This window comes from Vidua macroura, chromosome 19 (assembly GCF_024509145.1).
Source record: "Vidua macroura isolate BioBank_ID:100142 chromosome 19, ASM2450914v1, whole genome shotgun sequence".
NCBI lineage: Eukaryota > Metazoa > Chordata > Aves > Passeriformes > Viduidae > Vidua > Vidua macroura.
Genome location: NC_071589.1, coordinates 2,042,518 through 2,070,150, shown reverse-complemented (window position 1 = coordinate 2,070,150; position 27,633 = coordinate 2,042,518). Strand labels below are relative to the sequence as shown.

The 27,633-nt window shown below is 46.8% G+C and overlaps 1 protein-coding gene across 1 annotated transcript; it reads right to left on the bottom strand.

Moving 5' to 3' along the window:
- Positions 1-18: 18 nt before the first annotated feature.
- LOC128816910 (myosin-3-like) lies at positions 19-21,467 on the bottom strand. The gene is given in 40 exon segments (XM_053994893.1): positions 19-178; positions 598-735; positions 856-951; positions 1,025-1,129; positions 1,219-1,389; positions 3,315-3,440; positions 3,560-3,763; positions 3,849-4,157; positions 4,392-4,516; positions 5,115-5,280; positions 5,932-6,115; positions 6,301-6,497; positions 6,999-7,117; positions 7,923-8,049; positions 8,151-8,540; positions 8,957-9,047; positions 9,131-9,276; positions 9,356-9,532; positions 9,895-10,137; positions 10,317-10,572; positions 10,649-10,692; positions 10,694-10,786; positions 10,879-11,002; positions 12,337-12,454; positions 12,538-12,625; positions 12,859-12,932; positions 13,102-13,411; positions 14,712-14,882; positions 15,327-15,476; positions 15,663-15,781; positions 16,320-16,458; positions 16,545-16,648; positions 17,592-17,690; positions 17,772-17,835; positions 18,143-18,235; positions 18,723-18,831; positions 18,913-18,940; positions 19,661-19,817; positions 19,903-20,046; positions 21,190-21,467. Coding segments are annotated over 40 exon segments (5,826 nt in total). The 5' UTR covers positions 21,394-21,467; the 3' UTR covers positions 19-154.
- Between the last annotated feature and the right edge of the window lie 6,166 nt (positions 21,468-27,633).

Below are 27,633 nucleotides of genomic sequence, written 5' to 3'. Positions count from 1 at the left end.
ACATTCACATTTAGAGCATTTGAAGTTGCAGATATCTATTTTATTGACACTGGTGCAGCAGCAGCAACAGAAAATGTTTGTGTTCATAAACAAAGGGAAAATCACTTCCACAGCTGAAGAGGTACTTTGTGGAAGTTCTAGTTATCCCAGAAGCTCATTTTTCAGTTCCTAACACCACCTAGAAAGGAGAGGCTTTGTTTAGTCTACACATGCCAAAATGAGTCTTTTGATCCCTAAAATCATCCATCTCAGAGCACCATCCAGCTAGGATGTGCAAGTGGAGCCTGAGCCAGTGCAGATGTGTGTGGAACCCTTAAAACCACTGTGTGACCTGAATATCTGCAGGTAACACCAAGATGGCCACCATCCACAGCTGGAGCATGAAGAAAAGAATAATTCCATTCTTTCACTGACAAAACGAGGACACATGCACTGCTAAGCTTATTCCATCTTAACAACCCCAACCCACTCAGCTTGTCTTTTAAAGCCCCTTCCTTCCAGAGCTGTCCTTTCCAAATGATGCCTGTAGCACTGGCAAGGCACAAACCTGCTGCTAGACTGACTTGAGCAAAGAGCACACGTGCAGTAAAGCCTTACCTTTGTAGCAGAGCCTTCTCGGGCCTTAGCTCTGAGTTTATTTACTTGGCTCTCAGCAATGTCTGCCCTTTCCAGGGCCTCACCTATCTTATGCAGTGCATTTCTCAGTTTGGAGAGATTAGTATTGGCTTGTTCATCCTGAAATTGCAAAACAAAAATGTAAAACCATCTGGCAACATGCTGGGGCACAGAGCCAACTTTTAAACTGATAGTCCTATGAACTGGGAAATAAGTATTTGCTTCACTTTAGTGACTCACAGCTTCCTCAGCTTGTTTTCTGTAAGATTTGATTTTCATCTGCAGTTGATCTACCAGATCCTGTAACCTAATCATGTTCTTCTTTTTATCTTCACACTGTGGAAAGAGAATGTGCAATTTTATGTCCTTGGGAGACAAAACATCAGAATTGCTTTCTATTTTTACCCACCTGAAAAGTGAGCTCTTTGAAACGCCGTTCATATTTGCACATGTTTTTCATAGCCTCTGAGGTTTTTTTACGTTCTTCTTCCAGTTCAGCTTCTAATTCTCGGATCTGGTGAATTAATCAACAATTGGCTTAAGCCCTCACACAGGACTTGGAGAAGAAAGATGTTTCTGACACCCATCAGTGCTGGTACCCACCCTGGCCTCCAGCTTCTGGATCTGCTTCTTCCCTCCCTTCAGTGCCAGCTGCTCGGCCTCATCCAGGCGGTGCTGCAGGTCCTTCACCGTCTGGTCCAGGTTCTTCTTCATCCTCTCCAGGTGGGCACTGGTGTCCTGCTCCTTCTTCAGCTCTTCTGCCATCCTGGCTGCCTTGGAAGGGAGATGACACAAGAAACTGAAAGAATGTGAAAGAACAGCACATACCATGCACCAGCACAAGATTAACTCCCGTGTCCTGCTCACCATTCCTGCCACCCCACTCCCTATTTTGTTTGTTTTTTTTTTTTCCATCACATGATAATGGCAAAAACATGACAGGAAATAGTAGGGAAAAGGATGGGAAAAGTCTGCCTTACTGCACACAGAGCTGGAGTGACAGAAAGGGAAAATGCTCTGTCCCACTGTGACCTCACTAACAGCTGGGTGCCAGGGGAAAACAGCCAGAGCAACAGCAGAGTCTGGGAACAGGACATGGCACAGCTGAAAGACTTCTGTGCTCTGTGACATTCCCATTTTCTGGACAGAGAGACATAATTCTATCTCTCAGGAGAAGCACAGAGAGAAGAAGAGAAAACAATTTTTATTTCTGCCGCTTTGTTTTTCCCATGTGGAATTTGGTATGGAGATTGTTTACCTGCAGTGATTGCTGGGTTGGATTCTAGTTAAGGTTATTTAGGTTCAAAAACCAATTAGATCCAACTGTGTCTCAGATTCTCAGCAGACAGTCACAATTTTGTTAATTAGTTGATAAGTAAGTAAGATGTATGTAGAATAAGATAGTCTCTCTTTAAATAATATATTAATGTAATATAGTATAGTTTTAATAAAGCTGTCCTTCGTCTTTCTGATCTGGAGCCAAACATCATTTCTTCCCCGTCGGGGTTGTCTTTTTTACTGTAGTGCTCAACACATCTGGGGTGTGCTGAATACTGTGCTTTAGTGCTTGCCCTGCTACTGCCCCAACCTCCTGGAGGGCAGTGCCACAAAGGCACAAAGCAGTTTAAAATAATCTATGTTATTTAAGACAAACTAAGATTTATTTTGCTCTCAAGAGTTGGATTCCTACACAATATAATTAAGGACTCTCAGAAATATTGAGTGACATTATAAAAAATGTTGTAATTATATAATTATAATTAATGTAGAATTCAAAAAATTGCTTTGGCAGCAAAATATCTGAAAAGGTCTAAATTGAAAAATATGAATACTAGAAGTTTTATATAAATATATATGTGTGCATAATTCATTGTAATGTTTTCTTCTACTTTTATTCAAAGAGAATAGAAATCATTAAAATGGAGGAACACCTCAACATGAGGAAGAGCTTCTTTCCATGGAGGGTGGCAGAGCATTGAACAGCTGCCCAGGGAGGGCAGGGAGCCTCCCTCTCTGGAGACATTCCAAACCCACCTGGACGTGTCCCTGTGTCACCTGCTGCAGGTGACCCTTCCTGGACAGAGGGGTTGGAGTAGATCATCTCCAGAGGTCCCTTCCAATCCTAATTATTCTGAGATTCTATTTTTTTTTTCTTTTTAATGAGCAAGTTGAAAAGTTTTCTATTTAAATTCCACATCATGTCTCTAAGCGTTAAGATTTTGGTTTAATCCTCTGCATCAAAAATCATTAGCAGATTGAGTCCCATGACACACCAGTCCTATTGCCTGGCTGAGCTTCACAGGTCTTGCATGGGAGGATTTTGCACCAATTTTGAATGGAAATTTACAATTCTCATTTAAAAATTTGATAAATAGGATTTTGCAAAGATAACTATTCAGACACCTTAGCCACTTTACCGGTTTCAATACTGCAGGATTTCTTTGTGGATTACATTTTCATGCACCACTGAATAAAGTTATTTTGTTTTAGGTTTAGTTCTTTATGATGGCAACAGCCCCATCTGTCAGCAGGACATGTTCCCTGTTGCTCTAATCCTCCTCTGACACAAAACCTTTTCAACCAGGCCCACAGACTGGTTCCTTGTCCAACATGTGACAAGAATATTTACATTAACTCCCAGCAGCAATGCTGCTGGAAGCCTTGAAAATTCAAAGTGAAAACCACAGTAACATCCTCACATCTGTCATTGCCTTCTTAGCTCTTTCTTCAGCACTTTTTGCTTCATTAGTAACATCCTCTATCTCTGTTTGGAGTTGTGCTATATCAGTTTCAAGCTTCTTCTTTGTATTAAGAAGGCTGGTGTTCTACGAAGGAGAAAGAGAGAGGCTTTAAGTGTCTACACCTAGAGGTCAATTCATCCATTCATTCTTCCACCATCAATCTCTGGACCCCAAAATACATCAGTGTTAGCAAAGCAAAGTACCTGGGTGTGGAGGAGCTGGGCACGTTCAGTGGCATCCAGAAGCTCCTGCTCAGCCAATTTCCTCGACCGCTCCGTCTGCTCCAGGGCTGCCCGGAGCTCCTCAACTTCAGCCTGCAGCAGGTTTGCTCTGCGCTCCACCATGGCCACCTGCTCCTTCAGATCATCCTGTGCTCTGACAGCATCATCCAAGTGCAGCTGAGTGTCCTGTATTTAAAGAGCCAGTTTTGTCCTAATGACTTTCTCAAATACTGTGCTTAAAAAATTAATCAACCAGAAGGTAAAGCAAGACCTTAAGAGCTCCCTGGGTGCCGTGCAGGTTCTTCTGTGCCTCTGCAGCCTGGCGGTTGGCATGGCTCAGCTGGATCTCCATTTCATTCAGGTCTCCCTCCATCTTCTTCTTCAGCCTCAGGGCTTCATTCCTGCTCCTGATCTCAGCATCCAAAACACCCTGCATTGTCTCCACAATCCTTTCGTGGTTCTTTTTTAGCTGGTTGATCTCCTCATCCTTGTCAGCAATCTTTCTGCTGATTTCTGACTTTATCTGAGTAAGTTCTTGGTTGACACCAAGGATTTTGACTTCTTCGTGCTCAAGAGCTGCCTTTAAAAGAAAAAAGGGAAAAACAAAGATGAAGGTAACATTTCAGAGAACCTGATTATTGAGGTGGTACTCAGTGATTTCACAGAACTTCCTAAAGTTTGTGGCATGATTGCCACAAACTTTAGGAAGTTCTGTGAAATCACTGTAACCTTACACACAGTTACTGCCAGAAAAGGGAACAGAAAGCTGCTCAGCATGCTCTTTACTATCTAAGTAATACTTAAACTAACTCACCTCTGCCTCCTCCAGAGCTATTCGCACACCATTTTTTTCTATTTCAGCTTGCTTCTTGGCTTTCTCAAGGTCTCTGATCATTTTGCCATTTGCAGTAATTTGCTCTGTGAGATCAGCTGCTTCCTCTGTGAGAGAAGAATGGCATCAACCAGAGGAGCTGAACGCTATGCTTTGTTGGTGCATTCAGCACCCCTTTTGCACACATAAATATGTATACACAAATGTACATGTGTACACAATACATGTCTGTAAATATGTACAGATAAAATCAGACACAACCAACTCATGCAGGCCAAGTGGGGCATTGGTGTGGTTTCACAGCCCTCCTTCCAGAGAGCCTGGAAGAGCCCTGCACGTGTCACATCTACAGATATGCCATCAGGGTGTAAAACTCCTGATCCTGTCATTGTGTTCAGTGCATCTGTAAAACTCACTCTCATGAGCTGCTCAGTCTCCCACAATCACTACCTTTGCCTGGGAATGGCACCTCAATGTCTGCAGCAGATGAGAGAGCCAGGACATTTGCTTTATTGGCTTAATCACTTTACAAACACGCTCGACAGCTTTTGGTAAGACACTGGTATTCTGCATTAAGATGGAGAGCACAGGAAGGACAGAGTGCTGTCACTTGGTGCCCTCCAGCAGGCATGAGTGTGCTCGTGGAGCACACCTTGCTGTGGTTGGTCTGTGAGAGCTGATGGGAAACCAGAGCCCAACACGTACGCTGGAGAGCGGAGTTCTCCCGCTTGATTGTTTCGAGCTGATCTAAGGTTTCCTCATAGGCATTTTTCACTTTGAAAAGCTCTGTGTTCAGCGAGCCTGCTTCCTTAGAGAGAGCTTCCCGCTCCAGCTGGCTCTCCTCATACTTCCCCTTCCATTCTGCCATGACCTGGAAGACATCATAGAATCATAGAACGCTTTGGGTTGGAAGGGACATCAAAGATCACCTAGTTCCAAATCTCCTGCCATGGGCAGGGACACCTTCCACTATCCCAGGTTGCTCCAACCCCCATCCAACCTCGCCTTGGGACACTTCCAGGGATCCAGGGGCATCTGCAGCTTCTCTGGGCAGCCTGTGCCTGGGTCTCCCTATCCTCACAGGGAGGAATTTCATCCTAATATCCAATTTAAACCTACTCTCTGTCAGTGTAAAGCCATTCCCCCTTGTCCTGTCACTCCAGGCCCTTGTAAACAGCTTCTCTCCATCTTTCTTGTAGCTTCCCTCAGGCACTGGAAGGCCACAGTTAGGTCACCCTGAAGCTTCTCTTCTCTAGGCTGAACAATCCCAATTCTCTCAGCCTTTCCTCATAGGAGACGCTGTTATGTTTCATTTCCTGCTGGTACTGAAAATGTTGTTTTATCTGTGACTATATGTTGTACTAGATAAATAATGCAGTCTCTTAAACCAGGAGAAATTCCTATTGCCATGCCCTAGTGGCTTTAACTAGATTCACCTTGACTTCAGCACTGACTGATGTACAGAGTGTTAGTTTGACTTTCTGGAAGGCTACACTTGAAAGATACTGTGCTCACTTATGACCTTATCAAAATTCTGCTGTTTCCTGTCAAGGGCAGCTGCTGATGTGTTTGCTCTCTCTAGGTCCAGTGTCAGATCCTCCACTTCCCCCTGCAGCTTAAACTTCATCTTCTCCAAGGAGGCACACTTGGAATTCAGCATGTCTGCCTGCTGCCCTGCTTCCTGGAGACGCTGAGAGAGCTTTTTCCTTAAGGCACATAAATAAAACAAGCATATGATCAAAAAAAAAAAAAAAAACACATTGCATTATGTGTCTCATTTTAATTAAGACTATATGCAAACCCCCAAAAAATAATTTAGATTAGGTGAATAAAAGTGGGTCTATGTTCTGCCCAGTGTACATCTGGACAGCTCATCTCATCTATTCTGTACTTGGCCTCCTCGAGCTCCTCCGTGCGCTGAATCACGTCCGTCTCGTATTTGGTTCTCCACTGGGCCACTTCACCATTGGCCTTGGACAGGGCTCGCTGCAGCTCCCCCTTGGCCTCCTGCTCCTCCTCATATTGTTCCCGGAGCAAGTCACAGTCGTGGCGAGCGGACTGCAGGGCGTGGGCCAGGGCAGTCTTGGCCTAAAATGACCCACAATGTCATGTATTTCTGTTAACTGTGACCAGCAGGAGACCTCATGACCTTGCACATCTGGAATATGATCACTGCAGCCTGGGCAGAAGACAAAGGGCTGGGGCTTTGTAAGTGTTCAGGAAGCTGCCTTTACCTGTCACCAACTCTACCACTAGAAAAGACCAAAAGTGATACTTTCACCTTGGCATATGTTGTAACTTGTCTTCCCTGTAGCTATAGAAGCTAAAGAAATTTCATAGATCATGGCTTTAAAATTTAAAAACATGAACAAATCCACCAAGTTACATCAACTTTCAGCATGCCCAAGTCATCCTTTGCAAAGAACTTACTGCACACGGTGCTTACTGTACACATCCTTCCCCAGACTAATTTTACAGTGTTGGACTACAGGCAATATTTACAAACTCCCAAAAGTCTTTTTCAACTGAAATGAAATGAGACCCTGATACATTTCAAAGCTTTTTCAGGTGCTCAGTAGTTTGCACTACCTTGATCTCTTCCTCCAGCTGCCTCTTGAGTTCTTCTATCTGCTGTGTAAGTGCCTGCTTGTTTCTGGACAGCTGCAGCCTTATGGTTTCTTTCTCTTTGAGTTGACAGCTTAGTTCACCTATGACAAGAGAGGGTAAGTTCTCAATACTGTTCAGATTAAACATCCTGAAAACACTCATATAACAAGAAGAAGAAGAAGGAGGAGAAGAAGAAGGAGAAGAATCACACAGCACTGTTTACCTTATCAGTTGCTTCCATTATGTACATACGTCTAACTCTGCACAATATATTTTAATCCTTCAAAATGCTTTTGTTGTTGTTCTTTCTTTATCAAAATTCACCTGATTCCCTAATTCTAATTGTACCCCTTATTACAGTTCTGATCCACTGGATACTATTTTTTTCCTGAAGAAAAACGCTTTCGAAAATTTGCTTAATTGTTTCTTTTAAAGCGGTAGGATTTTATGCTGTGACACTGGCTGAACTGATACAAAATGCTGGAGCAGTTTCCCATAATTGTCCTTGTGATGCAAGGGATAAACCCTAAAGTTTCATTTCTTAAGATTTACACTAACTGGAAAACATTTATTCCATATTACCCTCTGTCCTGGGGGTTGAAGTAAATCTCTTCCCTTTCTTGAAGAGGTGCCTAAAGCTTATGCCATCATCTCTAGAATTCTCAGTACTTCTTGTAGCCCTTCCATATTGTCTTCTTCAGATTTTTCCTGAGCCATTTTACAATTTTTCTCAAATTTCCAGTTTCATTCTAAGATTCCCCTTAAGCACTATGCTCAATGACCTTACAACAAGCTGGTCAGAGAGTGGAGAATTCTGAGAGGATTCTCAGAATGAGAGAATCTGTTTGCTACTGAAGGGAAAAAATATCCTCTCAGCACATCTTTGTGCGTGTGAACCTTCCTTACCAGACTCTGTCTGGAGCTGGGCTTTTTGCATCACCACCTCATTCACATTCCTCTGGTACTCCTCAAGTCTGGCTTTCATCTCACTCATCTCATCTTCCAGTATGCGGTACCTTTTTTCCAGAATAGCCTGAAAGAGAATCAGAAAGTGGAATCTGTGTAAGTGTGTTTGTAAAGTTCCCATCAGACAGAAATAATGGTAATTCGAGAATTTAAGTTATAAAGAAACACCTTGGACTTGGTAATGGCCTCTGTGCGACCGGCCAAGCCGTCAATCTCCATCTTCATCTCACTCTTCTCCTTCTCCAGCTTCTGCTTCACGCGTTGCAGGTTGTCGATCTGCTCGCCCAGCTCAGCTGTGCTGTCCGCGTGCTTCTTGCGCAGGGCGGCAGCCGTGGCTTCGTGCTGCAGCGTGGCCTCTTCCAGGTCACGGCGCATCTTCTGGAATTCCGCCTCGCGCTTCTTGCTGAGCTCTGTTTGAGCAGTGGTGGCTCCTCCGGCCTCTTCAAGGCTCCCGCGGGTTTCCTCAAGCTCCCGAGCCAGCTCAGCACAACGCTTCTCTGCTTTTGTCCGTGTTGCTTTCTCACTCATGGTCTCCTCTTCCAGCTCTGCAGCACGGGCCTGGACGACAAGGGAATAGCACATCAGGAACTAAAACAGGGAACAGGTCATTCAGTGCTTAGGTTAGGTTTTACTGCAGATTTGTCACAGTAGAACACCAAGAACCTTGTTTTGGAGACTGTAAGCAAAATAAACTTCCTTTGAATTTCACTTTCTTGGCATTGTAGGTAAAGACTTACTGACACGAAAGTACTCATGGATCAACTCCTTCTAGCTTTAGATCACAGCTTTCTGTTGTTGTATTGGGTTTGCACGGCCAGGTTTTGGTAGTGGGGGACAAAGGGTTGGCTTCCATAAGAAGCTGCTGGAAGTTTCCCCTGTGTCTGACAGAGCCATTGCCAAACTGTGGACAAGCATTATTCATGGTACTACAGTTTAAAACGAGCAAACAGGAATGATGAAGTAAAGTCTCTTGCCTGCAATTCTCTGATCTTCTTCTGCAAATGAGTACCTGAATTTCGCTGTTCCGCAATTTTATTTTGCATCTGGTTAAAATCAAAGTCTTTCCTGTGAAGGAGATGTTTTTATTAAAAGAAAATATGTCCAGTTAAAGCCAAATAATAAATTATCTACTAAATTGTTTCTCATACTTCCTTAATTTTTCATCTAAACGTTGTTTATCATTCTCTAGATCTACTATGGTTTCCTGTGCAAGTTTCAATTCTCCCTCAAGCTTTCTCTTTGCTCGTTCAAGGTCCACACACGCTTTTCTTTCGATTTCCAAAGATCCTTCAACCTGCAACATACACATATGGTACATGACTGATAGAACAACTAAAGAATCTGCTCCTTCTCCTTGTGTTGAACATGCTCACATGGTTCACTTGCTGCTCCAGCTTGATCCTAGCTTTGGTGAGGGTATTAACCTTGTCCTCTTCTATTTGCAGGTCATCCAGTGCCTGTTGCTGGGCTTCTTGCAGGGCCTTCTTCTCCTTCACTAACTTTGCAACAGTCTCATCCAAACCTGTCACTACTTCAGTCAGATTTTTGACCTATTGTAAGGCAAAATACTTCAAGTCACTAATAATTTTGGCCCTCATGTAGGCCATGAACACACACAATGAACTTGCTGTTAGACTCCCAGAGAGATTTTGACCACTGTATGGTCACACTCTACAGTCTCTCTGCTTATATATCAACCCTTCAGAAGTCACAAAGCAATGCTGAACTTTAATTTTAATGCATTTTTGCATGCTTATGGGTTGGTTTTCCTGCACAACAGGGGTGCCCAGGTTCAATACCAGGCCCATGGATCTCCTTACACAGCAGCATGTAAGCATTCATTTTACTGAATTTTTACAGGCTATACATCAACAGAGCAACTGTTATTAAACATTGCAGAAATAAAAAGCACCTTGTTTTCAGTGGCATGCTTTTCCTTTTCATCCTTGACCAATGTTAACTCAAGGTCATCCATATCTTTCTTCAGCTCAGAGCACTCATCCTCCAGTTTCCTCTTTCTGGCTGCCAGGTCAGCATTCATCTCCTCATCATCTCCCAGCTTTTCCATTACCTCCTTTATTCTTGCTTCCAACTGGAATTTTAGTTTGATCAGCTGATCACATCTTTCTTCAGCATCAGCCAAATTTTCATTTTCCTTTTTATAGAGAACAGAAATGTGTTTCATTATTACACATTGGCACTGACACTTTCAGAAATCACCTGCTTATTAAGTGGCTGGTACATGAAATAACAGAATTTCCTTTCAGCCCTTTACTGAGCACTCAGACAAAACTGATGTAATCTGAAGAGCCAAAAATTATTTAATTTACTTACAGTTTGTACTTGCAGCTGTAGGTCCTTCTTCTCTTGCACCAGAGCCACCATTTTTTCTTCCAGTTTGTTCCTTGTGGCTTCTGATTTAGCCAGTTCTTCTTTTGTTCTCTCAAACTCTTCCTTCATCATGGCCAGCTCTTTCTCAGTTCCCACACTTTTTAAGAGGGGTTTTAACTTGAAGTACAGCTTCATCCAGGGCCACTGCTTGACTTTCATGAATGCACGGATGTTGTACTGGATGCAGAGGATGGACTCCCTGAAACCAAAGTGATCCATCAGTACTGGGAATAAAGCCAATCTTTGAGCAACCAGACCTGGCAGAGGACACACACCTGTGGTCGAACATTCTTTTCAGCTCAAGTCTCCGGAGGTACCCCCCTGCACAAAGCCTGGGTCCGTGTGATCATCTGTCCTAAACATTCATCTCTCATCTCTTCCAGGACACCCAGCAAACCTGTCTTGAAGAACACCTGCAGCCAAAGAACAGGCGTCACTCGTTGCTGGGTTTACATTTCAACGCAACGAATGTTTTCCTATTGTATGGCAAAATTAAACATTTTACCTTAGTGTGTCCAAATTTGTACTGAGTATGATCTATCTCAATGGAAGACAGCAGCTTTTCACACGCCTTCCTGCTGTCAATAAACTTTCCTTCTGGAATGACACTGGCATTCAGAAGGTGGTATCTGATAAAATAAAGAAAAAAGCTTACCCATCAGTACCATTCTAGTGCACAGGATGCCACAAGAACAGCTGTCAGTTTGAAGACACAGAGGAAGGCTGAGTCTGACTCACACCTCCAGCCTCAAATAGCAAAGCAGTAAGAAAAGCAGCAAATAGCAGCAGGTCAATTTAGTAGGTTCCAAGGATGTGTTACAGCCCTCACTGAGACTGAAGGCATGGACAGTCTGTTCTCTGGACCTGAGAGACTCTGCTCATCTGTGTCACAGTCATTATCACTACTCTAGGAGTCCAGCTCATTGGGTTAGCTGTAAATTCAAAAAATGGATGGATTTTAAGAGTAAGGGAACTGCTTTTCTGAACCATTTCCAGCTTCTCACATTCCTTCTGTACCATGTAACCCAGAATTAGACTTTGGATCCAGCAATGGACTTCCTAATCCTACACTCAGAGATTATTCCATACCTATTTTCAGCATCAATACACAAATCTGCCCTCCCACATCAATGGCTGGGCCAATGCCTTCAGGTAGTAGCCAAAACACCATTTCAGCCCTTCTCAGTGTCCTGCTCTCCAGCACACCCTGCACAGAGTTGTAAGGGGGGATGATTGCTTTGTTCTTAGAGATCTGACCCTACATTTGCCTTTGTTCTAACACAATGAGCAGATGACCCCAGCTGGGTTGTCCTGAATTTATCAGCCTTTTATAAATGTCTTATTTGCAGCAGTTCCCATGATAAGATTTTTTGGTTGTAGGGTTTTATCTATAAATGAATCTGCTAATGCTGTAGAAATGTTAGCATGTCGAAATATTAACCCACTACAAAATGACAGGGTCATGTGGAACTAACTTGGATTTCCTGTTGGAGTCCCTTCTGTTACTGCAGCTCTATTTGACAGTCAAACTTAGCATTTCATCAAGAAGTAGTATTGGATTTAACACAATTTCCTCTTTGTAAAACCATTCTATTTAGAATTATTCAAACCACACTCTTCAAACCTCTACTAGATAGCAGTTAAAATACAGGATGTGCATAGAGCACCCTCTCTATTTTTGCTGAAACATGCTTGTGCCCAATTTGAGAATTCAAGCAAAGAATATCCAAACATTCAAATTAACAGGAATGAATTAAAAATAGGTTTTGGCATACAGTATTGAGGAAGGCATCTGGGTGGGCACTGCCCACACAGACCATGCTATTAGATATGTCTTTTGCTTTCCATGCGTGTTAAATATTAAAATAGTCTTTTCCTAACAACTGTATCATGGGCTGGTTTAACAAGAGTGTTCTTTCAAATGAATTGGGCTCAATGCAAACACAAGAATGTTATTTCTGACCTTTGTTTGAAATCCCCATATGGTATCTTGTTAGGAAATCCTTTCCTGCAGATCCGAATGCCTTCCAGAACACCATTACATCGCAGCTGGTGCAGAACAAGCTTGTGATCCATCAGGCCTGTGACAGAGCAGCATGGGGACATACTGACTGCTCCAGCATTGCTCCTTCTGCCCCTTCCTGTTCTATGTTTTGTGAATTACCTGGGGTCTTTGTTTCATTGGGAATGATGCAACGCACAAAGTGAGGATGAGTTGTTCGTAAGTTAGACATCAGCTTATTTAGATTTTCCTGTAAAACAGAGATCATTTCTAAGCTGTGTATTATCTCGGTTCTCAAAGTGATTTGACTGCTGAACAGCAAAAATTCAGAACTTTCTCCTTACTCTCCTAGTGAATATTCTACAATCCTTTGTAGGCATCAGCAAAGTAAATGGTTACTGCTGAAGAACTTCCCTCCTGTCTTAAAATGAAAATACGGCTGTGGAGCCAGGTGTGACAGTCTCTGCCAGAGAACACACTTACCCGAAAGAGTACAGAGACAGTTTGGAAGGAAGAGGCCTTCTTCTTGGTTCCTTTCTTCTTCCCACCACCTTCAGCTGGAAAATGAGATGACAGTCCAGCTGAGGAACTGCTGCAGATCCCTTTGCCAGTGTTATAATTGTGCATCTAACACACAGCACACAAGCACTGACTCAACACTGATCCACACCAGATGAGAGGTACAGTAGGAAATCCCAAACTGGAAACATAATTCTCTAAGCTTACCTTCATCTATGGAAGCAAAATTGGCATAAAGATGGCATAAAATTTTCATAGATGATTTCTGGTACAGCCCAATGACAGTTTCATTCAGAGGGTCCTTGTTCTTCTCCAGCCACCCAGTGATGTTGTAGTCCACTGTGCCAGCATAGTGCACCAGGGAGAAGTGGGCCTCAGCCTTGCCTTTGCCAGGCTTGGGCTTCTGGAAGCTGCTGCACTTGCCCAGGTGCTGGTCATAGAGCTTGTTCTTGAAAGAGGTGTCAGTTGCCTTGGGGAACATGCACTCCTCTTCCAGGATGGAGAAAATGCCCATGGGCTGAATGGAAAAATGGGGTTTTCAAATAAGATCAATTCAAGCTATAATTATACAGAGTGAAAGACATGCTAAAATTGAAGTACTGGAGGTATTTTATAGAGAATTAGCCTGGGAGGAGCAAGTAAACAAGATATTTTGTGAACAGCTGGCAAGATACTTAAAAGAACCCATAAGATTTTAATACACAGTTTTGAACTACACAGTGTGTGGAAAACAAGAGAAGTCAGGCAAAAACTGTGCAGTAACTGGGAAGGAAGGAAAGGAAGGGAGGAAAGGAAGGAAAGGAAGGGAGGAAAGGAAGGAAAGGAAGGAAAGGAAGGAAAGGAAGGAAGGAAGGAAGGAAGGAAGGAAGGAAGGAAGGAAGGAAGGAAGGAAGGAAGGAAGGAAGGAAGGAAGGAAGGAAGGAAGGAAGGAAGGAAGGAAGGAAGGAAGGAAGGAAGGAAGGAAGGAAGGAAGGAAGGAAGGAAGGAAGGAAGGAAGGAAGGAAGGAAGGAAGGAAGGAAGGAAGGAAGGAAGGAAGGAAGGAAGGAAGGAAGGAAGGAAGGAAGGAAGGAAGGAAGGAAGGAAGGAAGGAAGGAAGGAAGGAAGGAAGGAAGGAAGGAAGGAAGGAAGGAAGGAAGGAAGGAAGGAAGGAAGGAAGGAAGGAAGGAAGGAAGGAAGGAAGGAAGGAAGGAAGGAAGGAAGGAAGGAAGGAAGGAAGGAAGGAAGGAAGGAAGGAAGGAAGGAAGGAAGGAAGGAAGGAAGGAAGGAAGGAAGGAAGGAAGGAAGGAAGGAAGGAAGGAAGGAAGGAAGGAAGGAAGGAAGGAAGGAAGGAAGGAAGGAAGGAAGGAAGGAAGGAAGGAAGGAAGGAAGGAAGGAAGGAAGGAAGGAAGGAAGGAAGGAAGGAAGGAAGGAAGGAAGGAAGGAAGGAAGGAAGGAAGGAAGGAAGGAAGGAAGGAAGGAAGGAAGGAAGGAAGGAAGGAAGGAAGGAAGGAAGGAAGGAAGGAAGGAAGGAAGGAAGGAAGGAAGGAAGGAAGGAAGGAAGGAAGGAAGGAAGGAAGGAAGGAAGGAAGGAAGGAAGGAAGGAAGGAAGGAAGGAAGGAAGGAAAAATAGCACCAATGTCTTTTTCAGAAGACAGGATACAATCCTGTCAGTGTAATTAATTACTCACAAAGGTAATATTTAAAGAAACAGAGGAGGTGAAGAGACCTGAAAGCTTCCCAGAGAGATTTGAGTATTGAAGGCACTCAGAGCAAACACTCTCAAGAACCCTTTACAGATTCAATTTGTGTGATTGCACAAGATGCTTAAGAAACTCACCTTCTCAATGAGCTCAATGCAGGCAGCCAGGTCCATGCCAAAGTCAATGAACTCCCATTCAATCCCCTCCTTCTTGTACTCCTCCTGCTCCAGCACGAACATGTGGTGGTTGAAGAACTGTTGCAGTTTCTCATTGGTGAAGTTGATGCACAACTGCTCAAAGCTGTTGAACTAATATTTGAGTAAGTGTGTTAATAGTGTGAAACTGCCTCTGATCAATTCTTTTTCACGGGGATGTCACAGCAAGGTCAGCCAGACTGTCCCAAAAGGGTTTTGATAACAATAAAGAATATACCATGGGTGTCCAGGCTTACAGAAAAGTTGTGCAGTGCAGCACATGGTTACTGCAGCCTGCACTGGTCATGTTTGAGTGGCCCTAATGTCCCTAAATACAGACTCTGTGGGGAGAGAGGGAGAGCAGCTTCATGGCTATGCTTCTGCCCTGCCTCTTCTTTTACAAAGAGGGTGATGGATCTACAAAGGCAGAAGCAGCTTCAGACAGATTTGCCCTGTTCTTGAGGGCTGCACTGGGGTGAGGAGGAGGAAAGGTCAGAGAAGACAAACAAAATGAAAAAAGCATTTAGAGACAGGCAGAAGTCTGAGAGTACTGCAAACCTCAAAAATCTCAAAGCCAGCAATGTCCAAGACCCCAATGAAGTGCTGTCTTGGCAGCTTCGTGTCCAGCTGCTGGTTGATGCGAACAACCATCCACAGGAAGAGTTTCTCGTAGACAGACTTGGCAATGGCATTCACTGCCTGGTGCACCTGCAGGGAGATGTCACACACCTGTGTCAGGGCACTGCCAGTGCACCCCCAGAACAAAACACCCCTCACCACGCCCGCATACACTGCACTACCAGGCCTTGATGGCCCCCACCATTCTCAGCTGTGACCTGCACCCATCCCTTTTCCTTAGGGAAAGGATGGTCCCTGCTGCTCCTCGATGCTCACCTGATCCACTGTCTGGCCCTTCAGGACATATTCATTTCCCACTTTCACCCGGGGATAGCACAAAGCTTTCAGCAAGTCTGCTGAGTTCAGGCCCATCAGATATGCTGCTTTGTCAGCCTCTGGAAAACAAAATAATAACTTGAAATACTTTCTTCTTAGCTCAGACACACATAGGGCATTTGAACCAGCCAGAACTCACTCTGAAACTTGCAACTTGATTGGCTTTACCCCATCCACAAATCTTGACTAACATTCTCATTTCCTTTTCTGAACAGCCTTGTAGGACTGGTCCTCATGGCAGAGTGGCTACAGCAGCCCCACAGATGTGGTGAAACCCAGAAGTGCACTGTTGATGGGACAACAGAGACTTTTTCCCATCAAGCCACTTCTCCACGATGTCACCCAGGCAGAACAAGTGTGTATGTGTAGCCAGAAACTGGAGAACACTACAGTGATGTGCCCCAGGCACAGGGTCCTACAGCAGAGTCATCAGGAATAAACTGGATGCAGAAAGTGCCTCTACTTGACGCAGTAAGTTGAAAATCAAACCTCCTTTTTATGTTTATTACATCTCTCCTGGAAGACTCCCTCAATTTCTACTGAGAAATGGCATGGAAACAGTTGGAAATACTTCTCTCCCAGCCAGGAAGGTATTACCTTCTGTGCCATCAGGCTCTGCCTGCTCCTCACGTGGTTTCTGCTTGAATTTCATGTTCCCATAGTGCAGGATCGCCCCCATCAACTTGTAAATCCCCATCCTCTCATCGGGGCTGAAGCCCAAAGTGTCAATGGCTGCCTGCACACCAGACAGATCAGCTGGTTTTAACAGTGGTGAGAGCAAAAGTGAGACTGTAAAAGTCTCTCCTTGCTGCCTGTACTCACATCTGTGGCAACAAGCTCCTCCTGGTCATCGATGCTGGCCACAGAGATCTGCCCTTGGCTGATGAAGGGGTAGTCATAGGGGTTGGCTGTGACAAGGAGCATCTCTGAAAGGCAAACACAGGCGTGAGAGCCAGAGCCTGGCAGGGAAGGTGGAACAATGGCTCAGCAAGGTTTCACAAGCTCTCCTTCCTCTTGCATCCCAAACTCCTGGTTTTCTATTAAGAGACCAGAAAGAGTAAAGGCTTTCAACTGCCTTCCCCTGGCTGAGCAGTCCTTCCAGTTTAATGTGTTGTGAACTGAGAGCTGAGCACTCAGCAGGCACAGAACACAGGCCATCCACAGAAACAGCTTTTGAGAAAGAGGCTTTTAGATAAGGTTTGTGCTTATCCTCATCCATGACACACACAGAGTGGGAGGATGGGAGCAGGAGCTCCACCTTGGGAAATGTTCTGTGGAGAGCTGGGAAGGATGGGCAGAGTGGACCGAGGATGAGAGCAGTAGCTGGGTGTGTGGCCAAAGGGACAGATGTGGGACACGGGTAGGGAGTGCCGTGGCAGTGGGAAGGGGGAAAAGGTCAGAGGGGTTGCACTGGAAACAGGAAATAACCTTTGCCCATGTGATGAAAAGCTCAGCTACATGGTTTGTAGATCGGGGTACTTGCCCATCCTGCACCCAGAATTGCTTACCATGGCTCGCCTAAGCTGGAATTTCCACACCATGGGGAATAGCAAGGTGTGAGGCAGAGTACAATGGCCACCTCTGCACCTCACCTGCACACAGTTTGTGTTAGAACTTACCCAGGGAGGATAAATGGAGAGGGAGTAAAGCCCTAGTGTGACCCTGTTACGCAGGGACACAAGTACAGCCTGGGGAACCTGGGCAGGGCCGAGGCTGCAATGCTGAGGACATAAATCAGCACATGATCCCTGCTCTGCATGTGACACAGGGCATTGTGCCACTGGATCCTCTGTCACCGAGCTGGCACACGGAGGGAAATGTTTCCCACACTGGCTTTACTCAATGTCACCAGGTGGTGGCTGTCCTTACCAAGCAGTTCAGGCTTCTTGTTGGAGAGGATCTGGTAGAAGATATGGTAGCTTCTCTCAGCTTTCAGCTGGAAAGTGACTCTTGACTTTTCCAGCAAGTCTGTAACGTGAATGCACATTTTAGACATTTTTCAGGTTCTTTACATTCCAGCAAGGCTGCCAGCCCCCCTCAGTTACTCACAGGTCTCAATGTCACCAGAGGCCAGCTTTCCAGAGGTTCCAAAATGGATACGAATGAATTTACCCTGGCAAGCAGACAAAAGGTGGTGATCAGTGCAGCAATCTCAGAGTGTTTTAATCTCTTCAGTCTTAGTGACAGCATCATCAAATCAGTCTTATTAGCTTTGATATATAAAGATAGATAAAGGGGAACACTTTGCTGCAGCAATGTGAGCATGAAACAGCTGCTAACACATCAGCATTTCTAAAAAACAAAGAAATTGGTCAGCAAGAACATTTTTCCCAGCCAAGGGGCTTGCAGTCACAGCTAACAAGCAGGCAAAGAGCATTAGAAGCACAGGAGGGCAGAGGGACAGACACAGGATGACTCACAAAGCGTGAGGAGTTGTCGTTCCTCACGGTCTTGGCGTTCCCAAAGGCCTCCAGCAGTGGGTTGGCACTGAGGATTTGATCCTTGAGCGTACCCTGCAGGAATAATTGAATAATTACTGAAAAACACCGTGAGCTATGGGGTAGGAAGAAGTGGCTCTATGTGTGCAGCCATGTGCACTTCATTTCAGCTCTACAGTGCTACTGCTGCACCGTCTCAACTCCAGCACAAAGAACCAGTGCTGGGGATAAGCAACAAATAACTCATTTTCCTCTTATTCAGAATTTCTCCCACAGTCAGAGCTCTCAGGTCTCAGCCACAGCGACAGATTGATCCATGCTAAGAAACTGGAGCCTCTGACTCTTCCTGGGCACCAGTCCTGTTTCAGTCCAGGTAAAGCTACACCTTGGCAGTGTCAGTGGCAGCACTGGTGGCTTGTATTTGTTGTGGTTCTAACCACACATCAGCCCCTGCTCCTTTCAAAGAGTAGCTGAAGCTAATATTTTGAGGTAAGTGTGTGTCACCAGTGCTGTCCACAAGGGGAAAACATCCTGAACTGCCCTTCACCCTTCCTCCTCACACCTTCATCGGGGGCTCCTTCTTGGTGGCCGGGTCCCCGCCGGCGGCGATTGTCGCGTAGTACTGGATGACGCGCTTGGTGTTCACCGTCTTCCCAGCACCGGATTCTCCGCTGAGGAAAGAGGGCTCAGAGTGAAGAACAATCTGCCCACGTCTTGTTGGAGACAAAGTCCAGAGTGGCAGCTGCACTTACGTGATCAGGATAGACTGGTTTTCACGATCTGTCGAAGGGAAAAATACCTGCAGTCAGAGAAGCTGTAGGGAAAGTGCTGGCTCTCAGTTACCTGTGACCTGGTGTCCATCAGGGGGAATGAAACAAAATCCCTGCAGACAAAACTGAAAAGGTGCATGGTCTACTCTCCACCTCTCTTTCCCTCCCTATACTCCACTTTTTGTCTTCTCTCCTCCTCCTTCGCTCATCCTGTGCTTGTTTTTCCTTTTGTCTTTTCCATTCTTTAATACTATTAAATATGGGACAGGACTTTATTCAAATTAAAACCATGTGTTTCGGTGACAATATTTCTACCAGCTCTGTTCTGGATCTACCTGCTGTTCCTCGAAGCCACGTGCAGGTGTGCTGCCCAGGGATTTCCCAGATAGTGTGTCCTGTCCAAGTGCAACTGCCTTTTGCAGAGGTCCCTGTTAGGCTGCTTGGCTTAGTACTCAGACCAGAAATACAGATAATGTGCAGCACAAGAACACAGTGCTTTAAAAATAAAGTAAATATTTCAGGAGATGGGGAAAACTGTCTGGAGCTGGTTTTGCATGATTTGGGGCTGATAATAAAAACCAAGCAGACAATCTTCAATATTACCAGACCAAGCACTCTGCAAGAGTTGGCAAAGGTGACTGAGCCACAGCAGTATGGAACGGCGCTTGGCAGAAGCAGCGGTTCTGACACACTTTGTTACTCCAAGTCTGGCCAAAACAGAGGCACTCACCAGTCAGCATGAACTGATAGGCGTTGTCAGAGATGGAGAAGATGTGTGGAGGGGCCTCCTGGCGCTTCTTGCCTCGGTAGGCCAACACCACCTCGGGGTTGTACACCGGCAGCCACTTGTAGGGGTTGACAGTGACGCAGAAGAGACCCGAGTAGGTCTGCAGGAAAAAAAAAAAATAGGGGTGTCACTGAAGTCCAGCTCCTGCAGCTGTGTTTTCTCCTTTGCCAGAGGAAGGAACTTACATAGATCATCCAGGAGCTGTAGCGGTCCTTGAGGTTGTAGAGGACAGCAGGTTCATGCAGGTGGGTCAGCATGGCCACATCCTCAACCCTGTCAAACTTAGGTGGGTTCATGGCATACACATCATCAGGTTTGACAGCAACTGTCTATAATCCAGAAAGAAAGAGCAAACCTTGGTTCAGCAACTCTTGACAGTCCTTCCACAACCACAGAGAAGTAATAACATCTCTAAGGCTGCTCTAATTCATATTTTTCTTTCTGTTTAACTGTGCTAAGCAAAATATGATTATTTCAGGGCAAACACTGCAGCCAGCCAGGAAATCTACAACACTGGTACATTGACAGGATGTCAATTTCCTGGAATTGCTGTGACCACACAGACATGATTTGTGCTGGAACAGATCTTTCAACACATTATCACTGCTTATGAACTTCAGGTCTCCGCTGCTCATGGCTGTAAGAGCCTGGGGCACATCTGCTGGCAAGCCAACCTCCCAGCCTCCAGGGTTCCCATGACAGTGCCAGAGTCATCAACAGCAAATCCATCCTTGGGACAGACTTGTTCCATTCCTGTCTGTGGCCATTCCCAATTAAAGAAAGGCTCTGTCTCTACCAAACAGCACCGTCTGCTGGGCTCACACCATGGGGACCACCCTGTCCCACTGCCAGAGCCTGTGGATTTGTTGTGGGGGCAGCAGATGTTCACAGCTGGCAGCAGCTTAACTCAGCCACTGCTTTCTAAAAGCCTTGTAGCACCTACTGCCAAGATGTTGGTCGTGGTTGTTCTTTGACTGCTGCAGTTATTCTTACAAAAGGTGTCAGGGCACAAGCTGCTAAGACATTTCAGCTTTTTGGAAGATTAACACCTTGGATGTTCCTCTGGGAAACTGTAACCAGTGACACTGACAATTTCACAGTCAAGGGCGACTTGCAAAGTTATCTGTCTGCTCAGCTACCAGTAAAGGAAGGAATTTATGAGTGGATATGACAGCCTTAGCTGAGAAAGTGTTAAAAACTAAGTTAAGTCTGGCAAGGCTGCAATCCAACCTAGTTCAGAGCATTGCCTGATTTTTAGAGCCCAAACCAAGAATAATTATCCAATGAATACTTTTATCCCACCATCCAGAGCTACACTTTCCTGTGGAGGCTGTGCTGGTCCCAGTCAGAAGACAGGGGAGGGTAGGGCAGATTCTTGCCTGAGCTAGCCTGGTGCTTTCTCAGTTTGTCCCCAGCAGATGCTCTGGGTCCCTAAGCAGGGCTGGGAGAAGGGCCAGAAGGAATGCACTTACTCTGCCATCCTCTGTCTCAACAGTTATCTTCCCATCCTGTGCAGCCTTAATCCTCCCCCTGGTGTACTCCACCTCGGGGTCAGCCACAAAGCAGTAGGTCTTGGCATCAAATGGCTGGCTCTGGGCTTCTATTCTCTCCTTCTCCGATTTGCGCAGGTACGGTGCAGCCTCACCAAAAATCTCCATGCCAGCGTCCCTGCTCATGGCTCTGAAAGACAGACCCTGCTGGGCTGTCCCCTGTGTGGTGCTTAGGGCACAGTGGAGCTGAACATTCACCCCCAGCTGGCCTCTCCAAGCTCACCCTCCCAGCTCTCAGGTGTGTGCGGCGAGATCTTGAGGGAGTTGTTTGCTTTTCCAAGCTGGAAGGGACAAAGGCAGTGAAGAAGAGCTACCACCCTCCATGGCCCCAGGGAAAGGAGATCCATGTCCAAAGGAGGAGGAGGGCTCCCCAGCAAAGTGGTCAGATCTGAAGGATTCATGTAGTGCTTATTAAAAGTGAAGCCCTGAAGATTGTTTTTCTTCTGGTTTTTAATTTATGACTTCCCCCACTCGCTATTAACATGGAACATGTCCTAGTCTCCTGCTGAGCAGCCACAGTGGGCAGGAATGGACACGTGCTGTGGCTTATTAAAGGAGCTCATGGAGGGGGAAAAACAGGGACTGCCCATGGTGGGCACAGGAGAAAAGCCAGCTCATGCCAGCCTGGGAAAGCTGTTAGTTTTCATGCCTCACATCCTCACCTTAACAATCAGCCAACCGAAAGCAGGAAGGAGCCAGCTGACATCTCGTATCTCTGAAAGAGAAAGAGTCAAAGGTCAGACTTCAACTAAGCTGCAGCCTCTCCAAAGGCCCAACACCTCTCACTGCAAAAAACTGTGCCTTTTGAAGGCCAGCAAAGTTCACCAGAGACCACTCCTTCCCTGCCCAAGGAATGGCCCAGTGGGGAATCTACAGCACAACTCCCACCACAGCTACAGCCTTGTGAGGCTGCAAGCATGGGGAACAGGACCTGTGGTAGGAGCCTTCTGTCCCTCTGCAGCTCAGTCACAGCATGGCCATGAGCATGGCCAGGACATCAGGAGCCACCAACAAGGGCTTTCTCCCTGACAGCTTTTATAGGCTCAGCTTAGCTCCCCTGGTTCAGCCCCGTCCCTATATTTGGAAGGAAGGGATCGACACTCCCGCCTGCTCACCAATTCATGTTCATTTTTTGCCATATACAGTGTGTAAAGAAAGGACCTGCTCTTCTCTCCCAATTTTAGCAACTCTGGGATTTTGTAGACTTTTCTTTGGTGGAAATTTCCTTTAGTGGGAACGTGCTCTCCTGCCAGCTACAACCACAGCCAGCACTTCACTCTCACCAGCATGTCAAACAACTGATAGCACAGAAGGGACCTGCCTCACTGCTCCTGCTCACAGATTGCCTGGGCAGAGCTGCACAGTGGTGAAGGAACCCAAACCAGCTCTGTGTGGGGTGGAGAGCAAGGCCATGGGAAGGAAAAAGAGGATGGGGATTCATGTAGGATCAGTTATGGCAATTCTTGTGGCTTACACCCTGCACAGGTCAGGAAGGACAGGATGAGAGGCCATGACTGAAATACGATGTGACAAACATGGCAAATTAGAGACTAATCAGAAAGAACAACACCCAAATCTGGCCAGGGATGGACGGTTCATGAATGTCAAATCATGAATACACTACACAAGTTTAGCTTGAATACAACTTTGGCTGCCCATGACGTTCACTGCCCTTGCTGCCAAAAGGAGCTGCAGAAGCCCCATCACACCACACTACGGAGGTTCTCAGACATGTGTGACTGCAATTCCCACAGAAGGATACTGGGAAAGTGGGCTTTAAATGGAGGTCTCCCAGTCCCAAACGTGCTGTTTGTTGGTACAGAGCAGCCAGGCAATGGCTGGCAGGGCAGCACTTGGCAGAACAGTGGGAGCCTTTATGCACAGCTGGAGTGAGCTCCTGGTGCAGGAGAGGAAGGGTCTCCTCCATCCCGAGCCTCTCTGGCTGTTCTGGTCATCTGTCACTGTTGAGCAACCCCTGTTTGCTCTCTGCACTGCATGGACGCTCACCCAAGGCTGCAGGACCAGCCTTCCCTCGGCACAACGAAGCCAACAAGCCTTGTGTGAAGCCAGAAGCCCCCTCCACCCTCCCCAAACTGCTCCTGCCACCTCCCACAGCACCACTCTGAGCTGGAGCACCCTGGGGCACCTGCAGCTGCTGCCACAGCACAGGGGATGTCACCCCTTTCGGACAGTGGCTGACCCTGTTTGTGTTGGCCTGACGAGAGCTGAGCCTGTGGGCTTGCAGCAGAGTCACTGTCACTAGAGTTTTGAAAAACATGTTTCATGTTGCCCTTAATTTCATTTAAGGTCACTAAAAATGGACACCACAGGCACATATCTCATGAACCATGAATTCCTAGAATCCCCCTAAGCCCGGAGGATGAGGGAAAAGCTTATTTTAGCACTCATCCCTTGTGATCGGCCCTTTGAACTCAGCACAGTGGATGTGCTGGGAGCAAAAAGCTGAGGCACACCCGACCAGTGAGCAGGCTGGGGCTCTGTCCTGACACCAAATTCCCACTGTGATTCAGAAAGGACATTTCCTGCTCCCAGGCGTGCTCAAGGCAAGAGGACTGGACCTCACCCACACAGTCACTGGGGTTGGAAAAGACCTCCAAGATCAAGTCCACTTGTGACCGATGCCCACCTTGTCACCCAGCCCAGAGCACTGAGTGCCACATCCAGGCCTCCCTTGGACACCTCCAGGGATGGGCACTCCACCACCTCCCTGGGCAGCCAGGGTGTTTGACCACCCTTTCAGAGAAGAATTTCCTCTTGGTGTCCAACCTGTGCCTGCCCTGGCACACCTGAGGCCATTCCCTCTCCTCCTGTCCCTGTTCCCTGGAGCAGAGCCCGACCCTTCCTGGCTGTCCCCTCCTGTCAGGAGTTGTGCAAAGCCACAAGGTCCCCCCTGAGCCTCCTTTTCTCCAGGCTGAGCCCCTTCCCAGCTCCCTCAGCCCCTCCTGGTGCCCCAGATTCTTCCCCAGCTCCATCCCCTTCTCTGGACACACTCCAGCCCCTCCATGTCTTTGTTCTCATGGGGGCCCCAGAACTGGACAGAGCACTCCAGGTGCCTCAGCAGTGCCCAGCACTGGGGTGGTCACTCTCCTGGTCCTGCTGGCCACACCATGGCTGGTACAGACCCAGCTCTCCTTGGCCTTCTTGGCCACTGCTGGCTAAGTCCCCACACCCAGCTGCAGAAGCAGAACAAAGAGAACCCTCAGGCAGCAGCAGCCACTGTCCTGGTTTTCTCTTGCTGGTTCAGGTGTCCAGGTGGGAGCAGAGTGCAGGAAAACAAGTGGCACTGAGCACTGAGCACTGACCCACGGCAGCTGCAGGTACATCTGCTGCTCTGTGCTGCCAACATCACGGCAGACACAGAGCTGTCCTGAGGTGAAGGTCACGAGGGTGCTGTCACCACGAGCCACATTGCCTTGCAAGGCTCTCTCGTCCCATCCTGGGGCTGCCAGGGAGCTTTTATTGCTGCCCTTCATTCAGAAAAGGGCACAATCAGAGCTCAATATACCCCTGCAAATTAAAGGTGGATTTACTGGTTGGTGTCTATCTATTTTTGCACAAAGAACTTCGGGAGAACAAGAAGGTTTTGTAAGCTGCAGCTGAGTAAGTTCCCTGGCACGCTGAAGGAACCTGCTTTATTAAACTAGTAATACACAGCTTAAAACATGGAATGAGTTGGCTCTTGCACAGAGACAGGTGCAATCATTCCTGCCCAGGTCTCCCCAGCACAAATCTTCACAGCAACATGTACAACTGATGTAGAGCTGTGAGAAGTCAGGGGCTAGACACTCCACCACCAGTATAACTTCCTTTAAAAAACACCAGTTTCCAATTGAACCAAACCAAACTTTAAAATTCTCTTCTAGCAGGCAAATAGCCAGCTTTTTGCCTTTCCTTTTAGGCCAAACCTAAGAGCAGTCCAGTAAAACTTGGGGCTTGTCAGTTCACATCTAAAGTAAGGACTGTGGCCATTCCCCCCGCAGCACAGACCAGCACATCTGCTTCACTGAGTACAGACTCACTGCCCCAAGGCTGGGGAGCTCCTGAGCAGCCCCAGCACACACTGTGCTGGAGCCAAAGCTCCTGGAAGATCCAGGTGAGTGCACTGCTTCAGCAGCAGGGGCTGGAAAGCCCTGGTTGCAACCAGCAACCTCAGGGCATTGGGACAGGCTGTTCCCAGCTCTGACTCCTCAGCAGTCCGTGCCTCGCTTGTTCCACCTGACTGAAAACACATACTGGTTTGCAGAGAGGTGCTGAAGAGCCCAACTCAATTCTCAGCCTCCAGCTCCATCCTGCAGTTCACTGAAGACCATGTGAGAGCCTTCATTCATCCCAGATCCTGGCTGTGGGCTGATGGAAGCACACCTTAGGAATGCCAAGTCAGTGCTGGGACCAGACAAGTCTGACCAAGTGAGAAAAGGCTCAGAAAATGTAGATATCTTCAAAGGCACTGCACAAGGAGGGAAAGAGCAATGGCATCTCCATCCACACATGACCTTGACCAAGCTGGAGATGAGGAAGGCTTGCTTTCTTCCTCAGGCTGTGAACAAGGATGAAGTGGCTCTGGGTGGCTGCAGCAGGAGGTTGGACTACAGACCCCCTGAGAGTCCTTCTTATCCGAGTCCTTCCGCGATCTGGACTGAAAATGCAACACAGGGCTTTTGCAGTTGTTTAAGGTCACAGACTCTGCACCTCTTCAGGCCCTGATTCTGCCCAGGCTGGTGCTGAGAACACTCCTGAAACAGCCAAGCCTCACCCATGTGGCTTAAGTGTCACTCATTAACTGAGCTCCTCCATGGGCTATGCAGGCAGCACACGAGGAATGTGTTGCCTTCCTTGGGTAAACAAATGGAGCCAATCCACATTCCTCAGACGTCCTGTCACTGGTCCCCAGCCTGGGATGGCAGCAGCTCCTCAGCTGGGGTTATGGATGTCAGCCCCTCGGAGGAGATGCTGCTTTCCCCTGGTATTGCCAGGCCAGGGCTGGGTGTGCTGTGGGCACACACAGCAGAGCTCTGTGGATCTGTGCTCTGCCATCCCCCTGTCCCTGGGGTACCCAGGGGTCCCTGCAGGCCTTGGGGAGCACAGGTTCACCATGCACAGCACCAGGCTCTGACAAATCTGCTTCCCAAATGAAGCCTGTCACCTGGAACAGTTTCCAGAGAGGAGACCCACTTGGGCAGCCTGGTCCTGCTCAGCCCCACACCAGCACCCAGCACGGCCCCGAGAGAGCAGCCCTGTCACAAACCCTCCCTGCCAGAGCTGAGCTCCCTCCCTGTGGGCTGGGCACTGCACTTGGGGTACAGGGAATTTGGGTACAATGAGTACAGGGGGAGTTTGCTTCATTTCTAATACTGGACTGGAAAAATACTGAATATCTGCTGACAAAGCATCTCCAAGCACCCCCAGCACACTCCCTTCCCCTGCTTGAGCAGCTCTGTCTCCTCCCAGTGAGCGCTTAGCAAAACCCTTGGGCCTCCTAAACATGCAGGGAACACATCTGTGCTCCCTGCTGTCACTGAACAGGGCAGGGAAATCCTAACAGTTGTCTAAACAACACCTTTTTTTTGTTTGTTTTAATAAACAAACAAAACTCCAAATCAAGAAAAAAGAAAAAAAAACAAATGCCAGAGAACAACAAAACCCCACAACCAACCACGACAAAAATAAAACTCCTCACTTGCAAAGAAAGTCTCCCTCCTGGAAAAGCCAAGGGAAAAGTAATTGGCATTCGTCAAATTGGGAGGCTGAAAAAGCAGGACATCAGTGGCTCCCACTGCCATGAGGCAAGGGACAGGTCACTCCATCTGAAACCTTTTTGGGCCTTTGCCACACTCCCCCCAGTCTGCCACAAGCTTCCTGGGTCAGCTGGTTCTGCCTTTCAGGGCACAGAAAAACAAGGTAAAGGACACAGCACTGCTGCCAAAACATTTGGGAGAAGACAGGAATCCTGTATTTGTCTCTGTGGTACGAGTCAGCTGCAAATGAGCTTTAGAGAAATCAGTGTTAACAGGTGACTCTTCCCTGGCTGCAGGTCATGTGCTGAATTTGCAAAGCCTCAGGACAGAGGTTTGCCTTGTCCAAATTCTGCTTTAACTTGGCTCAGCTGCAACACCAATTCTTTCTTCTGAGCAGGTGCTTCTAACTGATTCATTTTATTTTTACTTACCACTGCTTCATACAATCATGATTTTCCAGACTGTCCTCTGTGCAGAAAAGGTATTTGGCCCTAACAAACTGCTGCAATATTTAAAATACAGGCCTGATGTGACAGCAGAGACCTTGAGAAGGGCAGACAGAGGCTGTTGTGCAGAGCACAGCCACAGGATGGTAAGAGATGGGGCAGAG